The sequence below is a fragment of the Labrus mixtus genome, chromosome 10 (genome assembly GCF_963584025.1).
Source record: "Labrus mixtus chromosome 10, fLabMix1.1, whole genome shotgun sequence".
In the NCBI taxonomy this organism is placed as follows: Eukaryota; Metazoa; Chordata; class Actinopteri; order Labriformes; family Labridae; genus Labrus; species Labrus mixtus.
Window position 1 is genome coordinate 12,445,299 of NC_083621.1, and position 19,191 is coordinate 12,464,489.

Below are 19,191 nucleotides of genomic sequence, written 5' to 3' on the forward strand. Positions count from 1 at the left end.
GCAAGATTTGAACAGATTGGTTCTACCACTAAATGTTCAGATTGCAACAAACTAAAGACTAGGTATCCAATTTCTGCCAACAATTGTGCCAAAATATTCTGATCTTATTATTTTACACATGAGGTTGGGGAAATATTCAGCTGAACTACTGGGTAAAATATTCAGAACATTTCATCATAAAGTCTACAGTCAGCCGTCACATAAAGAAAACTTTAGTGGTGCGTAATATAACACAGCATATATACCGTACTCACTTCTGTCCACATAACAGTGGGTATATTATATTACTGTAATAAAGAAGTAATCATCAGCCATTTCCCAGCCACTCAACAGTGAATCATTGTTTTTTTTTTGTGTGTCCAACAGACACTTTAATATGTGGCCAATGTGGGCTACTGCTCATTTCCCACACTGGCGCATACTCGTCTACTTTCGGTGCCTTTTTTTTTTTCTTTAATATTTTCTTTGGCTTCCTTTACCAATTCTTTTTTAAAACATGTATTTTTGGGCATTTTGTGCCTTTATTGGAGAGATAGGACAGTGGATAGAGTCAGAAATCAGGGAGAAAGAGAGTAGGGAATGACATGCGGGAAAAGGAGCCACAGGTCGGATTCGAACCTGGGCCGCCCGCTTGGAGGACTACAGCCTCCATACATGGGGCGCTTGTGGCGCAGTGGTTAGAGCTTCCTGTACCAAGTTAAAGGAAAAATAAATGCTACAGTTCATAGTGGTATTTTTTGGCATCTGTGTGCTTTGAACTATTTGGGGAACATCTATTAGAAATGCTGCTGTGTAAAAAAAAAACTTAAATTGATGCAGTTTTGCTGCATGAAGCCCTGAACTCTCTACCCATTTAAAATCTCACGTATGGAATCATCAGCTGAGCCCCAGGCATTATCACCAAACATCGATGACCCCAGTCTTATTGCTTCTGTGGCATATTTGGAACAAATCCCTGAACCAGCGTTCAAAAACCACATGGGAAGCTTCCAAAGAAGAGTTGGGTCTGATTCTAGCAAAAATAATAATCCCCATGGTTTTTAAAAGGAATTTTTCAACAGTGATCAAATACTGTAGGGGTGCAATGGTTGCTATGTCCATACACTTCCTGCCACGCAGTGTATTACATCAGTTCACTTGTCATCCTATTTTTCAGCTGTCACCGTGTAAGAATAAGACCGTTAATGAGGACAGCGGCTGTCCGCTTTAATGCTGTTGGGTGAAAAAGTTGACTACTGAAGCAGCACATACATGCCCATCACAGCAGCCTGGGTTCAAACCAGGAACTTTTCCTTGAATAGTGATGACTTCTTCTGAAATCTCCCTGCATATATAATCTCTGCTTGTCTGTATGAAAGTCCCAGGGAGGCCGTTTTCTTTACTGCTTTCTCTGAATCACATTCCCCTCATCCCCATCATGCTTGATGGAAACACAGAATGTGTAAGAAACCGCCTGTGCTCGGAATAAATCTACAAAGGCAACAACAAAAAGAATCAGCAGCAGAGATTGATAGCCTAGAAATACACAATATAAAACAGGGAAAACAGCACTCATTCCACATCATCTTCTGGTTTATTTGGAGACAGGCGGCATTTATTATGTTGTTGTGGCTATAAAACTGTTGTCTCTAGTATCTGAGCACAAACACTGACTTGTCAAGGAACAGGCTTGAGCTAAATTACTGGCTCTGTTGCACTTTTTGTCTTCTTATTCACAACCGTATGTTCAGTTTCAAGTCTGCATCCATGATTTATAAAGCCTGGGATGTATACAACGGAGACAAACAACATTTTTATGGCTCAGAAGATCATCAGACTTCATCATCATTTTGTGTTGTTGATATTCACCAGTAACACGTAAACAAGCCGAGCGAGGAGAGGGAGAAAAAGAAAAACGGCAAAGCAGTCACAGATTTAGATTAAACACAGAGCAGAAGCGTTGCAGTCATCTCTCGGCAACATGTGAATGCACAAGGCTGACATTATAAAAGCCAGCCTTCAGAAGTACAGCTCAGAAACTGCAAGCCAAGTGTGACTGCAGCCAGAATGTGACAGTAAACGCTCTGAACTCTGAAGACTCCTCCAATACCCCTCCCCTCCTCTCTCTGGGTCTGAGCTGCTGGACCTCACATGCAGAGGATTAGGGAGGTATGATTAATATAAAACAGTTCAGCTAGGTTGGAGACATGTACCCGAGTTAGCAAAGGTCACACCTGAATCAGTGCAGCAACAACAAATCAGGATAAAGCTAGTTTTTCAATTTGCAGGAGATGTGATGAATCAGCTTTTTTAAACATTATGGGCTAGACAGCGTTTGTCTTTGATGTTCTCTAAAGTATCTAAGAGACTCCAAGATGAATAACCAAATGGGAAGAAATCACGGCGATAGAAGGAATATATTAATTTTTCTGACTGTTCTCAAATCTTTACTTTATCTGCAAAATAAAAATGCAACTGAAAATCACTTTTTTTAACCAAATACTCCAAATTACCAAAATACTAGACATATAGTCTGCAGTGTTTCCCCTAGGTTTACAGCTTTGGGGGGGTGGGGAGGTGCGGGCAGATGGACGCCGACACAAACACTTGAAGGAATCTTGGTGTTCAGGTGTTACTTTTAATGACAGCTGTCCTTTTCTATCGGAAAGGTATCCTTAAATGACTTGATTTCCAACTCTATTCACTATCCTCTCCCTACAATAAAGGCACAAAAAGCCCAAAAATAAATCTAAATTGTTTTTGTTTTTTTACTTGACCTTCAAGGGGGGGGGGGGGGGGGGGCTAATATAATGGTAGGGGAAACACTGGTCTGTGATGAGGGTCCCAAGAAATAAAATAAAAGGAACCAGTGATGAAGATCATCTTATGTAGCAGATCAGGTTTGTGGTCTTGTTCAGTGAAATACATTTTAATGTCTTTATTAGAGGTGGGAATAAAAATCGATTTATGTAAAAATCGAGACTCTTATCTTCTAAGACTTAAAAGATTAATAACTTCCAAAAATCAATTTTTTTGGGGGGGGCTAATCAGTCACTCCCTGCTAAGTGCTAGTCTTGAACTCAGTACAATGCCAAATGGAGCAGCAAGAAATCCAGGCAGTCTCACAGATGACTGGAGTAGATCCTGAAGTATGTACTAATTCATAAATAGACTTTGAATCATGAATCCAGAAACGTTTTGAATCGAAAACAGATTCTCAATCAAATCGTGACACCAAGAATCAAAATCTAATGGAATCTTGAGAAACCCAAAGATTCCCAGCCCTAGTCTCTATGAACCTTTGATACATTAAAGCTCCTGTAAGAAGTTTTTAGCTGGTTATGAAAAAGACTGAAATGAATATAAATGCATCTTAATGACCAAACAAAGCTAAGGAGACCATCAGCTACAAGACTGATAAGTTCTCTAAAGTTTTTTTTACGTGGGTTATTGCTGTCACAAGGTCTGTTGTTTACAAAGAATCACAGTGGGTGATACGCTTTACTAAGATGGTGGGACAGGATTTTTCATTAGAAAACACTACTTACTGACAAAGTCCACATCGACCGCCAAAAGCAAAACTAAACAAAAGTTGTAGTAGCAGCTTGAAATAAGGTTTTGGGATTTTAACAACTCAATGTCATTTATGAGTCTTCCCTTCTCAAATATCAAACAGACTTTGAACTAAATGTGTTTGGTTTATTTTATTAGCACATTAACCTTTGATTCTCCACCACACAAATCTCATCAGTTCATTCTCGAGTCCAAATGAACTTTTAGGTGATTGTTCTGAGTGCATTGTCTCTGGTTGTTCCTGAGATATAGAGCTCACATGAATGGAACTTCCTGACAGACTGACAGAAGGATGGATGTACTGACAAATGAACTGACACATAACCTGGAAACATGATGCCCCCGATCTGGCCTGTTGAGGGAATGAGACATAAACATATGTAACAGCTGTTTATGGTATGACTAATATCAAAGAATCTGTATTAGCTTTAGCTGGAGCAGTTTGTAACGTTACTTGTGAATCAAAAAATAATCAATCTTTTTTTTAACCACTAAATTTGCAACAATCCCTCTGAGGGTATCTGATAGTTAGCATGAGTTGAATCTGACTTCATGATAATGGTTTTCGGGAGCGTGTAATTTACACACGAGTGAGAATGCAGAGATAGATTTCCTTCTTTACTGCGATAAAAATCTGACTTTTGCCACGCGTTTTTCGCAAAAGCGCCGTACTGCACCAGTGATAAAATTGTGATTTATTATGCAGCCCTAAATATAATAATTGCTGAATCGAAGCCAACAGCGATGCCTTTAGTTCCACTTTTGCTTTTCCTGCTACGACACGTCTGGTGTGGAAAAAACGACTCTGAATGGGACAAGGACACGTCGATATAAGTGAGGCTACACAGATCAGCTCAGTGAAGTCAAATGGTTGAATATGAGACAGCAAACACTTTAATCACACCTCAAACACAAAGCAGCAAATTACCTCAGGTTTACTGTAATGGTAGCAAATAGGCTGTTTTCTTTTGGCAAAAAAAAAAAGCCATGAAATCAAGTTACTAAAATAAAATCCTAAGTACCTCTGAACATATGGTGACCCATAAAGCAACACAGAAAGTTAATGATCCTTAAGTACTAGATAATAAAAAGGTAACAACAAATCTGATTCTAACCATGCAGGTACAATTACAGTGTACCGTTTTATAATATAAAGAAAGGCTTTGCTGGGATTTTAAGGCGTTTTTATTTCAATAATTTACAGAACCAATGCAAGAAAATGATATTAGGATGAAGGCAGAAAGGCTCTTTAAATTCATATCCGGTATTGGGACAGAGATTTAATTTTTGAGAAAACATTCATTAAACTGGAGGGTAAAAGTTCAAGTGTCAGCATGTTTTTTTTTTTTTTTTTTTCATTAACACAGACAAAACATAAACTGAGCACTCAGCTGAACTGTGAGGAGCCATGTGCAAGATTTGAACAGATTGGTTCTACCACTAAATGTTCAGATTGCAACAAACTAAAGACTAGGTATCCAATTTCTGCCAACAAATTCTTATCTTATTTTTTTACACATGAGGTTGGGGAAATATTCAGCTGAACTACTGGGTAAAATATTCAGAACATTTCATCATAAAGTCTACAGTCAGCCGTCACATAAAGAAAACTTTAGTGGTGCATAATATAACACAGCATATATACCGTACTCACAACATGTGAACAATGGCATTTCATTTCAGATAATTGATCATGATATTTAAAGTGTTACTTAGTTACAACTTTATCTGGTAGTGTTACAATCTAAAAATGCACAATTACAGTGTATTACCAATACTTTTAAACAAGGGCATACTGTAAAAGACTCACAGTTCATAAATGATTGGACACAAAGCAGCAGCTCTTTCTGTCCACTGTTACACTGGACAGTAAGAAGCTACACACACACACACACTCACTCACACACGACCCCTGCAATATCACAACAAACAATTCACAACCTTTCTAACAGACCAAAGGAGGACAGTGTTTAACGCTAAAGATACAACACAAACAGCGGTGTTAACATACCTATACGCTGTCCGATACCTTCACGCCGTTCGCAGCATCCTTCAGGGCGCAGACATCTTGGATTACTGAACATAGCGCGTCGTTCTGTCGCCGCTTTTCGCAGTGCTGCCACCTGCTGGTGTGGAGGAGCAGCTGCGGGACCCGGATGTGAGCTGAGGTCTGGCTCAAGGACGCGTGACAGTCACACATTTAATCACTCAGAGTAATTAGATGCACTAACATGCAGCCCTTTATTAGTTTATTTATTACTTTAATTGTTGCTTCGTATTTTATGATTTTAAAGATTAGCTACAATTTTCAGTGGGTTTAAAAACCTTAGAAAACACACATCAAATGACAGTTCTTAACCTTTGTTGTGTCTTTTAAGAGTCATTTGTGGCCAATAGAGCAATTTATCAGCCAATACAGTCTAGGATCTCCATGTTCTAATGAAGTTATGAAAGGGAAGCTCATGAACCTTGTGATGTTTTTAACTGTTAATTCCCAGTTTAAGAATCTATTTTGACACTGAAATTTAAAGGGTTAGTCTGACATATATGCCCGTCATAAATGTGAGTTAAGTGAACCAGCTTCAGCTCTGTTTCTGAGGTTATTCAATACCAGTCATTTGTTTGTAATATTGTTAAAATCCATCGTGAGTATGTCATCTTGTACTCATTGTCAACAAGTATCACCTCTTGCTCCTCTCTGCTTATAGGATCAAATAAGTTCAAGAAATTAAAGTGTTGGCTTTAGTGCGATGTTAGCTCTAGGGAACAAAAAAATACAATCATGTTAGTGTACTGACAGATAATCTCCGCCTGTGACCTGGACCAAAATACTAATGCAAATAATTGTGTTGCACTTCCCTTATGAAAGTTGTGAGCATCAGAAACAGCACTTCCAGCACTTCACAGGGTTATGGGAACTTGGCCAAAGTTGAAGGATATATTTTTTATGTGGAGCAAAAAACCCGTGGTTCAAATCTGAGAAATGCTTATTTATTCATTTGCAAACATATTTGTTTGAAGCATATTGCATTAACAAAATTTGAAGTGCTTGCGTATTACTAAAACCTTAAGTATTTTACTAAAGTATTTATTTATTTAAAGCATCTCAAATGTATTCCTACAGGATTTCCCTTGGAGGGGAAACTTGTTTAGTTTTCCTTAAATATTGCTTTACAGCAACAAAAAAAAAGGAAAAAGCTGCTGGTATCAGCAACCTAAATATATTTACTGCCTTAATCAATGTAATTAGTTTTGACGATCTCAATTCCCTCAAGAACTTGAAGCAAGAATTATTTACAGAAAAGTTTATTAAAATATTTCTTACCGATAAATATAAACACGTTAGTTACATGAACACCATTTCAAGTTTTCTTTTGAACGTTGTACCATCAGTTTAAAAAGATAAGTCATTGTGAGATATTCAACGATACAAAACTTCAGGCATTATTAAACAATTTACAAACCACTCACAATACAGAAGTGCTCAAAGTGACACCAAATGTTTAAGAGAATTTACATTTATTTACACTAAAATGTGAAGGGTGACATTCAAATTTGGGTTTAATAATAACAGACAAAAACTGGCACTCATTTCTCATTTTTCTCATTTCACACAGATGATTCAGTGTTCATCACTTACAGATTCAGTTGAACTCTAAAATACAATAACAAAAAAAGAATGTTCACAGTATGCTGAAGGTAAAAATCCCAGAAATGTATGTGTGACATTGATACAATAATTGTCACAAATATTTTAAGGCGATTTAAGATTTTTCATAAATAATTGAATATTCTAAAATGTCAGTAAAAAGTACCATTAAAAACACGATCAGGGATTCACAGGTCAGCTGGTTGGGTTGGTTACTTTCTGTAGGGCCACAGCGCTCACATTTAGGGAATGCTCGTTTGGGAAAAATTCCCTCAAAAGGAACGACAAGAGCATCTGTAACATCACATAAGGAAGCAAAATCAAGGTCAGATTTGAATTTTACATCATGTCACATGTCAAAAATTAGATACAAGAACACTAAGTTATAGCTGAGGTACTCACAAAAACAAGTGTTTTGTTTTCTTCACGCTCCTGGAAGAGATTAAAAACTGACTCCATGTCCGTCTTCTTCAGGACGAGATAGTTTGAATCTACAGACAGGAAAAAAACAACAATTGAGATATGTTTTACATGTCAGATTAAAAAAAAATATAGAAAAGGTGTCACCCACATCTGGCGTTGAAGAGGTTATGGGCTCTTTCTCTGGTCTCGTTCTTCTCGTCCTCGGTGCGGGGAGGAGAGGGCGTTGTTGGCTGACAGTCTGGCCACTGTTTGTCACGCAGAGTGTCAATGTAGGAAGCCATCTGCTGCTCTGTTGGGTTCATCTTGTTCAGGAAAGAGTTCACTTTCCTGGAGAAGAATACCAAACAACCACAAATTATCCTCAGAGGAGGCATAGTCCAGAAAATCAGTAAAGGTCTGAAGTCGGAAACTACCTTACTTTTTCAAGATGGGCATAACGGGTTTCAAAATGGCGTCAAATATGTTTATGAGGATGGAGTTGCCTGTTAAGACAGACGAGATGATTAGATTTGTCTTCCAGCACTCTGGTTGAGGAGCAAATTAACTGTTCTGCATGCTTACAAACAGGTGGCACTAAGATGCACAAAAACACAAGAAAATATTGAATACAACCAAAAATAGACTGAAAGAAAAACAGAAAAAAAAAACACCAACTTCTGAGAACATTGGTAGGTTCATGCTAAATGTTAAACAGCAACGTGTTAGATCTGTTTGAAATTCAGAACAAATAGGATTTGTCTGTTGAAGTTTGTAATCACAACATGTGGAGTTGTCTCATCTTAGATGCATGCTTATAAAGGTGGCACATTGACCCCACGCTTTTATAAATTCCCCTCCTCACACCCGGCACGCTGTTATCTGCTGGAGGAAACACACCCTCAGCCCAAAGGTTAACAAGCGAAAATCTCAAAAACACAACAGAATTCAAAAGCAAAGGAAGAGGGCAGGGTCACTGCACACCCTCTAATGGGAATGGGTGTTTTCTATTGCATCAATTGTAAACAATCTTTCTTCTCTCCTCCGAGGCAAATTTGTTTTCCGGATGAATAAATTGACTTAAATCTGACATGACTCGGCTATTTGGCATCATTAGAGACATTTAAATCAAGTGTTAAAAAACCATTGGTAAATGGAGCTTTAAAATGACCTCCATTAAAATTCTTACCAGCCGTTTGGATTTTTAATTCCTCTTTTTATAAATTTCATTGAGCCCCTGGGTTAAACCCAATAACTTAGTAATACTTTTCCCTGATGAAGCTTCTTGAATGTGTTTACTAAGCCAAACATGTTCAATTACCTTTGTCTTGGTATTTCCTATGTACATGTAAAGGCCATATAAACAAACCTTAATGTTTACATTTCACTGCACATCTGTATGAGCATGTGACAAATAAAAATCTTGAATCTAATGTGCACAAATGTACTTTACAACTGTGTTTTCCTCCACATTATTGTGAATCTTCAGGTTTCATGTTGACTGATCAGCCTGCAGTTTGTATGACTTGTTAAAAAGAGTCCATAATCGAAAAAGATTTGACATACCGCTGCGATATGATTAATAAAGCAGTCACAAGTTTTCACTGTAAAGGTTAAGCTTTGTGAGGAAAGTTTCAATCCTCTTCAGGCTGAATTTGTTGTATGCATCATGAATCAATCTTAAGAGCTGCAGTGTGCTTTAGAAATGTTGGCAGTAATGTACATCAGATATCCAAAACCACTGGTATGATACTGAGGTTCTGAATGCTGTAAATAATCCCTGCTTGAGTGTGAATGCGCAACAAACCAGAGATTTCTTTCATCAGATCGAATATGGCTTTGGTCGCCTCCAGCTGCTCCCAGTTTGTTTGGCTCTTCTGACACTGCGGGTCTTCCTCTCTCGGTAAAGTGCCCTGATCTTTCCCTTTAGCCTTGTTAACTCCACCAGAAATCTTGAAACAAATTTTCTCCTTTTTGTTTGACTTTGCACTGAAATGATGTCGCGATGAGGCCTCTGAGCTCTCCCCCTGCAGGACTCCGTTCTGGCTGCAGCGCGGAGTAGAGTCTGAATCACGAGGGTCATCGTCTTCTGTGCTTTTTGTTGAGACCAAAGACTCCTGTGACCTGGAACGGGCCAGTCCTTTGAAAATCATTTTAAAGTGAGAGGTTAAAGGGTTGGAGTCCTCAGATTTGTCTCGGGGAGAGTTTTCATTTGTGGACTGTGGCTCCGTTTCTGTTTCTGCTTCCTGGGGCGACTCTGGAAAAGGATCAAACTGGGAGATAACAATAGTTGGGATTGTGGCAGCAGGAGGATCGGGGCTTTTTCCAGCAGAAACACCAGAGAGGTTTTCTGAAGGCAGAGCTGTGGATGCTGAATGAGATGTGATTCCTTTTGGAGCTTCTGTCTGAGGGCTCGAGCTCTGCAAAGGGAAAAAAAAAAAAAAAGGTTGTGACAGATCCTGAGTTCCTGGTGCCTTAGTGGTACACAGTGACAGACACCAGCAACTACACAAAACCTTTATTCTGTTCCTTTAGTCTCCCATCATTTTGGTCCGAGACAGAAACCCTGATGACCAATTAGTGACATCAGCTTGAAACGTTCACATTTCAAACAGAGAGCCTTTGTCAAAAACAGTCATGCATAGTGTAAAAGATGTAAACCTTCATCCAGCCATTAGATCTAATCAATGATGATCATATTAAAGTTGCATTGTGGGGAAATGTAAGATCCCTGTTTTTTGGGGCTCGACTCAAGAGCTTAAAACTTGGCAGTTATATCCATGGCTTCTGTCTTTGTGTTCAGAATAATCCATCAAACAGAAGGGACTGCTGAGATCTGGGAAAATGAAAAATCATACACTTACAAACTCCAACAGGGAGCAACCTGCAAGTATGGAAATTGGATTTGTTCATTTTTTTCCTTCTTCTTCCTATTTCTGTCCGTCTTATGCCACATTCACAATTTCTTTTAATCGTATAAACATAATTTAATGACGTCAACTTGAGTTTTGCTAAATTGAATGAAAGGAAAAGGGAGATGGAAAATGAGTTTTCCAGGGACAAGTTGACTACATACATTATTCAAATATTAATAAACCACATTATTTTGGGGTAAACCCAAAATTACAGTTCTTTCTTACAAGTAATTTAGTAAAACTCTGCATGAGTTGTTTACTTGATGTATGTACAATATTTCTTTGACTGTTCTGAATGAAAGCCAAATGTACGAAAGTTAGAGCCTGGATTTTTTTACTTGAATTTTTGTTTAAGATGTAGATTTGGAGAAACTTTACCTCTTCTTCCTCCTGACCAGGAGTAAGGAAGTAAGCCAAGCCACTGAGCAGGCCCCACACGCCTCCATAATGTTCCTCCTCATTCATCAGTTTTTCAAGAGGGCACAGGAACTGAAAAACTGGCTGAGTGTGGCCGATCACATTATCAGATACTAATTCCTGAAAAAGAAAATACAAATCATTGAGTCATTAGGATTTGAAAATATCTTTGAAGTTTCTGACTGGGTTTTGTTAATGTCTTTCACCTGCAGGAAGTGCTCCACTGACGCTCGGGCTTCTTCTTTGATCTCATCGTTTACAACCAACTTCTCCAGCACGAGGATGGAGGGCAGGCTGGTTGAGTCCTGAAAACGAAAGAGAAGTTTGTGCTTTATGACAAGAGAGCTTTAAGATTAACACTACTTGGACCAACCCACTGTCTCTGCTGTCTGTTACAATTACATTGTGTGGTTCACATAAGTTGAATTCCAGACCTGTGAGACAGAGGTTGTGGTTTGTTTTCTCAAAACAACGCTTCCCTTATCCATCGAACTCAAGCAGAACAGACAGTAAACAACGGTTCACTCAGCACAAAATGAAAAATCCAGACAAACAGGAGATATTCTTTCCTTAAAAAACAGTTTGTTCAACTGAGGGATATATTAACCTTGAAATCTCTGAGCGGAAAAACCCCCTATGCTTCCTAAAGGGTAGAGGCAGACTGAACCAAAGGGTGTAACACTTAAGTGTTTTATGACAATAACTAGAAGGATTCCAGTATTATGACATGATCTCTCTTTCATCTTGAAAATGCCAAGTACATTTACACATAGAAGGAATTTGACTTGGTTTTTTGGTGCAAAACAATTAGCAAATAAACATAAGTAGAATAAGATATAAAATACAAAAAGCAATATAAAAAGATGTACACCAGAATATAGAAACACAGAAAGTTACAAAAGATGCCATGGAGGAGCTGTGCATGTATGAGCATAGTTTACAATGCAAATAACTTCAGTACAAGTTTCCACACGGTGTGCAAAGTAAACAGAAACAGAGAATGCAACATAAATGCAGTCAATGATTCAAATGCTTTAAATTCATTAAGAATCAGTATCCCACCTGTTTCAAATAAGCTGACGCAAGCTTCATGCTGTTCCTCTCAGATCATAAAATGTTTGAATTAATAGCCGGCATTTCAAAACTGGTCGGCAGCAGAGATATGTTAGTATGCACAGAGCCTGTTTTGATTACTTCTATATTACAATAGTATATAGAAGAAAATTAAAATTAATTAGATTTTACTTGCAGTATGCAAACATCTCATTCACGGTCGTTTAAACAAAAAGGATTGTGCAGCTTTTGCATACTAAACCTGTGTAAATGAGACTAAAGGACAACTTCCAATTCAAAGCACACGCAAAGGTTTAAATGCACCTCTAAAGGGCTACAGAGCAAAGAGCATCTCGGTGCACAGGTGATGTTTGTACATATTAATACGAGACATATTTATGGTAAAATTGGCCTCTTCCATTGGAAATGAACCTTGTTGCAAAAGATGTCCAATTCACAGACCACAGCGCTAATAGCCACAAACAGTTGGGATATATCCCCCAGTATTTATAAGAGATGTCACACGCAAACCTTACAGTGAACAAGACAACAATTTAACTTCTGTATGACCTATAAACAAAATGTCAGCACTTAGTCTGTTAAGATCATTTTGACATCACTATTATTATTAGAATCAGGCGAGGAACTTAGACCCCTGCACACACACACACACACACACACACTTTGTCCACATGTGTAGAAAGGTCTTGGTCATTACGCAGTATGGGTGTGTGTGTTTTTTTTTTTTTTATATCTGGATAAGCTGCTCTTGCTGTCTCGGTGCAGGGAGGAATCTCTGTTATAAATAGTGAGAGATGAATCAAAGCTGTGAGGCCTCAGTAAACTAGATAAAGTGTCCTTTCCCCATCCAGCTCATCTTTATGTGGACAGAATTGACCTGCATCAGTATGAGCACAGCACAGCTCTGTGCAGCAGAGGGAAGAGATCCTGACAGCTCAACTCCACAATAGGAACAAACTGAAAAGAGTACCACAATCGTATGGGCAGATTTTGAGCTTGAATATCATTAGCCCAATATGCTTTGTGAATTGAACCTTGAAGTGGAGCAGATGGTAGGCACAATTGATAGAAATGATTGTGACTGCTAATAGCTCCATGAATTGCCAAAATGAATTCCACCCTCAGTTTGTAGTTTATCATTAATTACGTCAAGCTTCAAATTAACGCATTCTAATATGAGAATCGTGCTGTTAATCCGACCTTCATAAAAGGTTCATATGTTCAATTTTATGTCAACAAAAGGTGTTTCTGTGGATGCATTTTGACTTTCATGCATTATTTAAAATATTTTTTTATTGATAGTCTGATTGGTAGAAAGCCTCCCAAAGTTTCATGTTGTTTTTACATCTTCAATAGTTATATAAACTCTGAAAACATGTCTTTCCATCTGCCTTTTACCTGCCATCTGTTGCGGAAGTAGATCACATCCATGTAGGTCTTCTTAATGTCCCACTGCAGGTTCTCAGGGCTGTCTTTTTCCTCCAGATGAACCTTGAAGTTCAGCTCCTCAGCCTCCCAGTCCGCCTGCAACACAGTTCAACCCTCCTCAACCGTCCAGCTCAAACATTAACATACCATCCAAGGACAAGCTTTTACAGAGCCTTTCAGACTGATAACAAGCAGGCAGGACATTCCACACCATCATGTTATTTATGACTCACATGAGCGATGCTGACAGCCCAGCGGCCCACGCGCCACATCTCGTACGACAGCTTGAATTCCATCATGTCCTCCTGGACGCTCGTCAGGTAGGTCTCCAGATCGCTGTCCTCCTAAAAAGCAACTATGAATCTGTCATGTTTCACAAGTTTTCCTCTTGGGTTTATTGTGTCATCAGGCGCAGACTCACCCTGTCAGAGTCCTGCTGGCTGTTGACGGAGCCCTCCCTGCTGCTGACATCATCCTCGTTGGACATCTCACATTGGTTCGCCATGAGCCTCATCACCAGCTGTTGCTCCATCATCTTCATCTTCTTCTTCTTTGCTTTCTTGGACTTCACCTTGTCCACAAACTTTGACCATCCTTCTTTCAGCTTGTTCCCTGAATATGACATCCAGAGATTAAAATCATATTCTTTTCTTGTACTGATTCTTCTTAACACAGTGGCACTAAAAAAAAACACTTTTCGTTTCTGATATACTGGACTCTATACGTAGTAAAAAGCAATGCACTCTTGATTTTGTAGGTGTTTGAGCCACATAGTGTTTCAGAATTCAGTGAGAAAAAAATCCCTAGGTATAATCCACATATTAGGCATCTATTTGGCATTCATCTTGCCTTAGTTTAAGTAGCTGTCTGAATGAACAAATGAAAGAAAGTAGGGATTGATTCTCCTCTGAAAGGCATACTGATGTCAGATAGCTGTAAACTCATTTCTTACATAACATCTTGTTCAACAGTTTGAAAAATAGCAAACGCTTTCATTCTCTTTACGCCCACAAACTGCACCATCTGTCTCTCAAGGATCTATCAGCCTCATCTGAAATATTTTCTCACTCAAAGCTGACAAACAAACACTCTGTGTATGATGTGTTCATTCAAAGGTAAAAGGGCCGCAGAGCTTTGGATTAAATAAGACTTAGATTTCATCTAACACAAAACACACCTTTTTTATCTGCCTTGAATACGATGCTGGTTGATAACCCAGCTCCCTCCAAGCTCCTAGAAATAAAATAAACACCAAAACCACAAGGTCAGTTCTCATATAAAACACAAAGGGTGGCTTTTATATAGTTGTTTTTTTAGGCTTAGTACAGCTCGGCCAAGTCAGCCGGGTGCCACCGTTGACACCCACTCACACTTCACTGCCCTCTGCTTCACCCTCCTGTGAAGCCAAAGAGGTCAGATCAGGGTCTGATCCACACAGCTCCTCATCATAGCCTTTGGGAGTCACGCTGTCAAGCTGGCTCACCACCAGCTGGTTCAGGTTGTCGGGATCAGACAGCCATGTCACCAACAGACCCAACCCTGTGGAAAAAAAACAGCAAATACACTTCACCTACAAAAGACGTAAACACACACCAAAAGGAGGCACAAAATGCATATTTTACACGATGACTGCTCCTAATACACCAGCTGAAAGTTATAATAGCTTCAAATATATTTTAAAAAGGAAGAGTTTTAACATTTGCTGCTTTATGCTAATTTGCTCTCTCAACATGATTTAGCAACAGCTGCTGTTCAGTCTGGCTCATAATTAAGACTGGAAACACTTTACTTGTCTCTGAACAAAAGAAGCAATATTCTTCTGCCAGCCCCTCCAAAGTCTCTAATTAACACTACGTAGCATGTTTGTTTTATCTGTACAAGAACCCAAATGTTTCCTAAAACATTTTGAATCACTCAAAAAAGATTTTGAGGAGACATACAGTATCTCCCTCAAAATTTAGAACAAGGTTGTCAAAATGTACTCTTTGATACAATATTGATATTTCAATGAGAGAGAGTGTTGAAAAGTACAACAGCTTAAAAAACCTTCAGAACTTCAGATTTTTAAGCCCAACATGAGAGAAAGCAGTGGTGGTCCATTCAAATTAACGGGTCAGCATTACTCAAATATGGACATTTCCTAAAGTCCTTTTGGTGTCTCATTAAGATACATTCATGTCTCTTACAAATAAACAGACAGCAGAATTTTCTAAATTTCACAACTACATTTGTGCAATTTAGACAGTGTGCAGGAGCTTGATTGAATATTTTCTGTCATTAGAAACAAGAAATACTAAACATTGAGTGTCTAGGACTTGTATTTTGGTTGCTGCAGTATAGTAACAGTTATTAATATTGTTAAGACGTTGACTGGTACCGTATTGCAACTTCCTTTGTATACTATCATATTCATTTTGCATGTCAGCCCCTTTATTTTGACTTTTGAGAAAAAGTGGTAAAAATGTTTAATGAAAAATCAAAGTAACTGTGTTCATCAATATGGAAAGCTATGCATACAAATAATCACAATATTGGGCAAAACAAGGATAATCATCATTTTACTTGCAAAGCCCTGTGTAATTCAAGATTAGGAGAAAATGTGGACATGCATATCACGTTTTCACTACAGCTGTTAAAGTAAGTGATTTTAACAGGTCTCAAGCATAATAGTAAAAATCTACTGCTCAGCAGGACTCCCACGTGATGAGACATTTTATCTGTTACTAAAAAAAGCCGAAACCCTGAAGGGAATTGGGAAATCAGTGTGGAAAGCTCCTCTTGGTTTTGCAGCCCAAATTCATGTCTTAAGCTCCATAATGCCAGTGACAATAAAGGATTACATACAATACACACTTGTAAAGAAGGAGTCCTTGGAAGCTTCACACTTATGTAAGACTGTATTCCTGCAGAGAGAAATAATTTAACGCCCTCTTACCCTTTATTGCAACGATCTCATTTAAGGCACAGCGGCTGACTTCTTGGCTCCAGAGAGATTTGGGGAAAAGGTTACGTACCAGAGCGTCAGAAAACTCTCTGAGGACTGCGATCTCGTCTGAGCTGGACATGAACAAGAGCTGTCTGAAACAGAAACAAATAATGTATCATTTGTATTGTTTTCACTGTTTTGTTTTGTTGCTTTGTTAAGTTATTCTTTGAGTATTAAGAAAAGCACTATACAAGTCCAATGTTTTATTATTAATATTATTATAACTGCATAAATCTTATAGTCCTATAATCAAAACCTTCAACCTGATGGGCTGTACAACTCTTGGGACACCGCTTTAACAAGAAAACAACCATCAGCATGTGATTTGAGGCTCTTACTTGTTAACATGAGGTGAATTATTGATAGGTGATAAAAAATATGGAGCATTTTTACAGAGTTTAGACCCATCTCGGTGTGACCAAAGTAGCATGAATTCTCTTTATAAAGAGAAAGGAGGTGTAAAGTCTCACCTATCAGACTGCTTGGCATTATGCAAGTGCTGGGTCAGAATCCGAATGGAGCCCACCACAGCCTGGCAAACATCAAAGTCTTTGGCTCTCTCAATGATCCGGTCGATTACAAAGTCGACTTCCCTGCTGAGCACCTGGTGCAGAGGCTGGCGCTCCAGCGGCTCAGGAACGCTGTACCAAGGCAGGACCAGCTGAGCGTAGGCACACTCAAACACTGAGGAGACAAGTCACAAAGGAAATTTCACTTAACACCAATCTCCCACGCTCACAGAACCTCCTGAACATCAAACTGGAGGAGAGCAGAGGATTTTTAAAAAAGCTTGTTTTGATGAATTCCTGTTCAACCTTTTTTTTAACTGTAAAACTCAGCCCAAACGTCTGTTACAGGATTTCCCTCTGAACATGAGGGTGTATTCACTGGTAACACTGAATAGGTTTTATTTACAGCAACAAACTTTCATTTATTCATCAGGTAAACGGGAAATAAGTACTATATGTATAGGTATGTATCACATTTTTTATGCTGCATTTCTGTATTAATAGCTTAACAAATAGTTCCACTACAATTTTCTGAGTGATTCTAACTTAGTATTTGTACTTGTTGCATAGGAGTCTGACACTTTTTTACCATGTACAGTATTTTGGGTTTCCTGCAGCTTTAAATTTTATTAAATTGACTACATGGAAAGCCAGACTTATAACTGAGTTTGTACTAAATAATAATGATACCATGCATAAAAAAACTATTTAAAAAGGTGTGAAATGAGGGCAAAAAATGAATGTGTGTGGAAAGTCATGCTGGAGTACATATGGTTTGCAGCTGATGCGTTTGAATACAACAGCTATATTAAAGATTGACAAAGGAAGCAATAACAAGGTCAACACGTTTATTTGCGCTTTACTGAAGTTAGAATGTTTTTTGTTTTGTTGAGACCTGTCTTTGAACTGTAGATATGTGAATGTTAGCCTGTAATACACGCTGGCTGATAAGCGATTTTCACGCTCTTATTATCTGACATAGAGGAATTGAAACCAGACCTTACTTCCTGTTGAACACATGACAGGCATCTATCTTTTTGAGAGGGCGTGTTTTTCTTTTTTTTTCTCATTTTCCCCTCACACTCCTCCTCACTTCATGTAACTTGATCTCCAGCTGCAGCTGTGTCTACTGAAAACTGTTCTTTCCAAGTGTGTGGAGACAAAACACAGCCATGAAAAGAAAAGAAAACACCCTGCAGTCAAGAGCAGAACCTTTATTTTAAACACATCTGCTTACAGTGGGTCCAACCTGCAGAGACAAACATGTTTACACCCCTTTAAAACTCTTGTTTATGTGTAAAAAAAAAAAAAAAAAAAAAAAAGCCTCACCTTGCTGAAGAGACCTCTTAACATTTGGATACTTGGACTCTGTTTGTTCACCCTGCTGCTCGCTGCTTTCTCCATCAATCAAATCGGAAAACAACTCTTCTTCTTTGACTGTTTCCTGGAAAACAAGTGACAACAACCGGGGTTTGATGGTGGTGAACTTTAGGTCCCTGTGAGGTATGTGATGAGGGAAAACAAGTTTGTCAAAGCCCTCAGGCTACAAGTTATAATACTTCAATTCAGGGCGGAATGAGGACTGTTTCAAGTTTTAAAATATTATCTCAGATGGATCCCACGCTCACACTATTAATATCTAACTCAATTAAACATGACTCAGTGCTGGTAAAGAAACCGTAGCATACTCTTTCCTGCACACAAAAGACAAACCTGCGATGCAACAGGTAAATGTAACCCCTTCTAATGGGCCTACCTGCGGTGTGTTTTCGTTTGTCTCTTCATCAGTTTGAGTGCTGCTCTCTCGCCCACTGTTCCCGAACAACACCGGTGTAGTCAAACAAAAGACGACGCACAGACAGTACTGCGTTACCGCGCGGCCACAGTCTGAGAAATACCACACCAAGCCGAGTGTTACGGCGACTGAGAGGCGCCATAAATACATCTTCTTTTCTCTTACAACGACGCGCTCTTTTTGCTCTTATCTCTCACTTTGAGACGATACGTGTTGCTCATGCTCGGTCCGCACTGGTTCCTCCGCATCTTCAGCACCGAGATGAAAATGCCGTTTCCTCGAAAAACGAAGTGAACCGGCGGAAAAAAAACAAAACTTCATTGAGCCAGTTGAAAAGGAGCTGTGATTGGCTGCAGGCAGCCCGCGCGAGCCTGCTACTGATTGTGGCACAAGGCCATCTACAGGTGAGCGCTGTACCTGACAGCATCTATCTATCTATCTATCTATCTGGAAACACTGGTTTAGTC

General features: G+C 38.9%; 2 protein-coding genes across 3 annotated transcripts in view; both read right to left on the reverse strand.

The window, feature by feature from the left end:
* mrpl11 (mitochondrial ribosomal protein L11) overlaps positions 1-5,689 on the reverse strand; it is a 43,453-nt gene extending 37,764 nt beyond the window's left edge. Inside the window, exon 1 of the mRNA XM_061048340.1 lies at positions 5,564-5,689. Within this exon, the coding sequence (XP_060904323.1) occupies positions 5,564-5,636 (73 nt within the window). The 5' untranslated portion in view covers positions 5,637-5,689. The remainder of the gene's footprint in view (positions 1-5,563) is intronic.
* A 1,153-nt stretch (positions 5,690-6,842) lies between these two features.
* On the reverse strand, positions 6,843-19,048 carry si:rp71-46j2.7 (uncharacterized). 2 transcript variants are annotated; one of them, XM_061048344.1, is made up of 16 exons: positions 18,668-19,048; positions 18,259-18,352; positions 16,891-17,104; positions 16,370-16,512; positions 14,805-14,973; positions 14,612-14,667; positions 13,856-14,046; positions 13,668-13,778; positions 13,405-13,530; positions 11,139-11,237; positions 10,894-11,052; positions 9,408-10,020; positions 8,043-8,106; positions 7,773-7,951; positions 7,604-7,692; positions 6,843-7,495 (listed from the first exon to the last, which is right to left on the reverse strand). In XM_061048344.1, the coding sequence occupies exons 1-16, from the start codon at positions 18,872-18,874 to the stop codon at positions 7,397-7,399; spliced, it is 2,613 nt and encodes an 870-aa protein (XP_060904327.1). In that variant the 5' UTR covers positions 18,875-19,048; the 3' UTR covers positions 6,843-7,396. The 2 variants fall into 2 exon arrangements, with proteins under 2 accessions (XP_060904327.1, XP_060904324.1); XM_061048341.1 differs by having other exon boundaries at positions 18,259-18,373; positions 18,686-19,047.
* Positions 19,049-19,191: the final 143 nt, after the last annotated feature.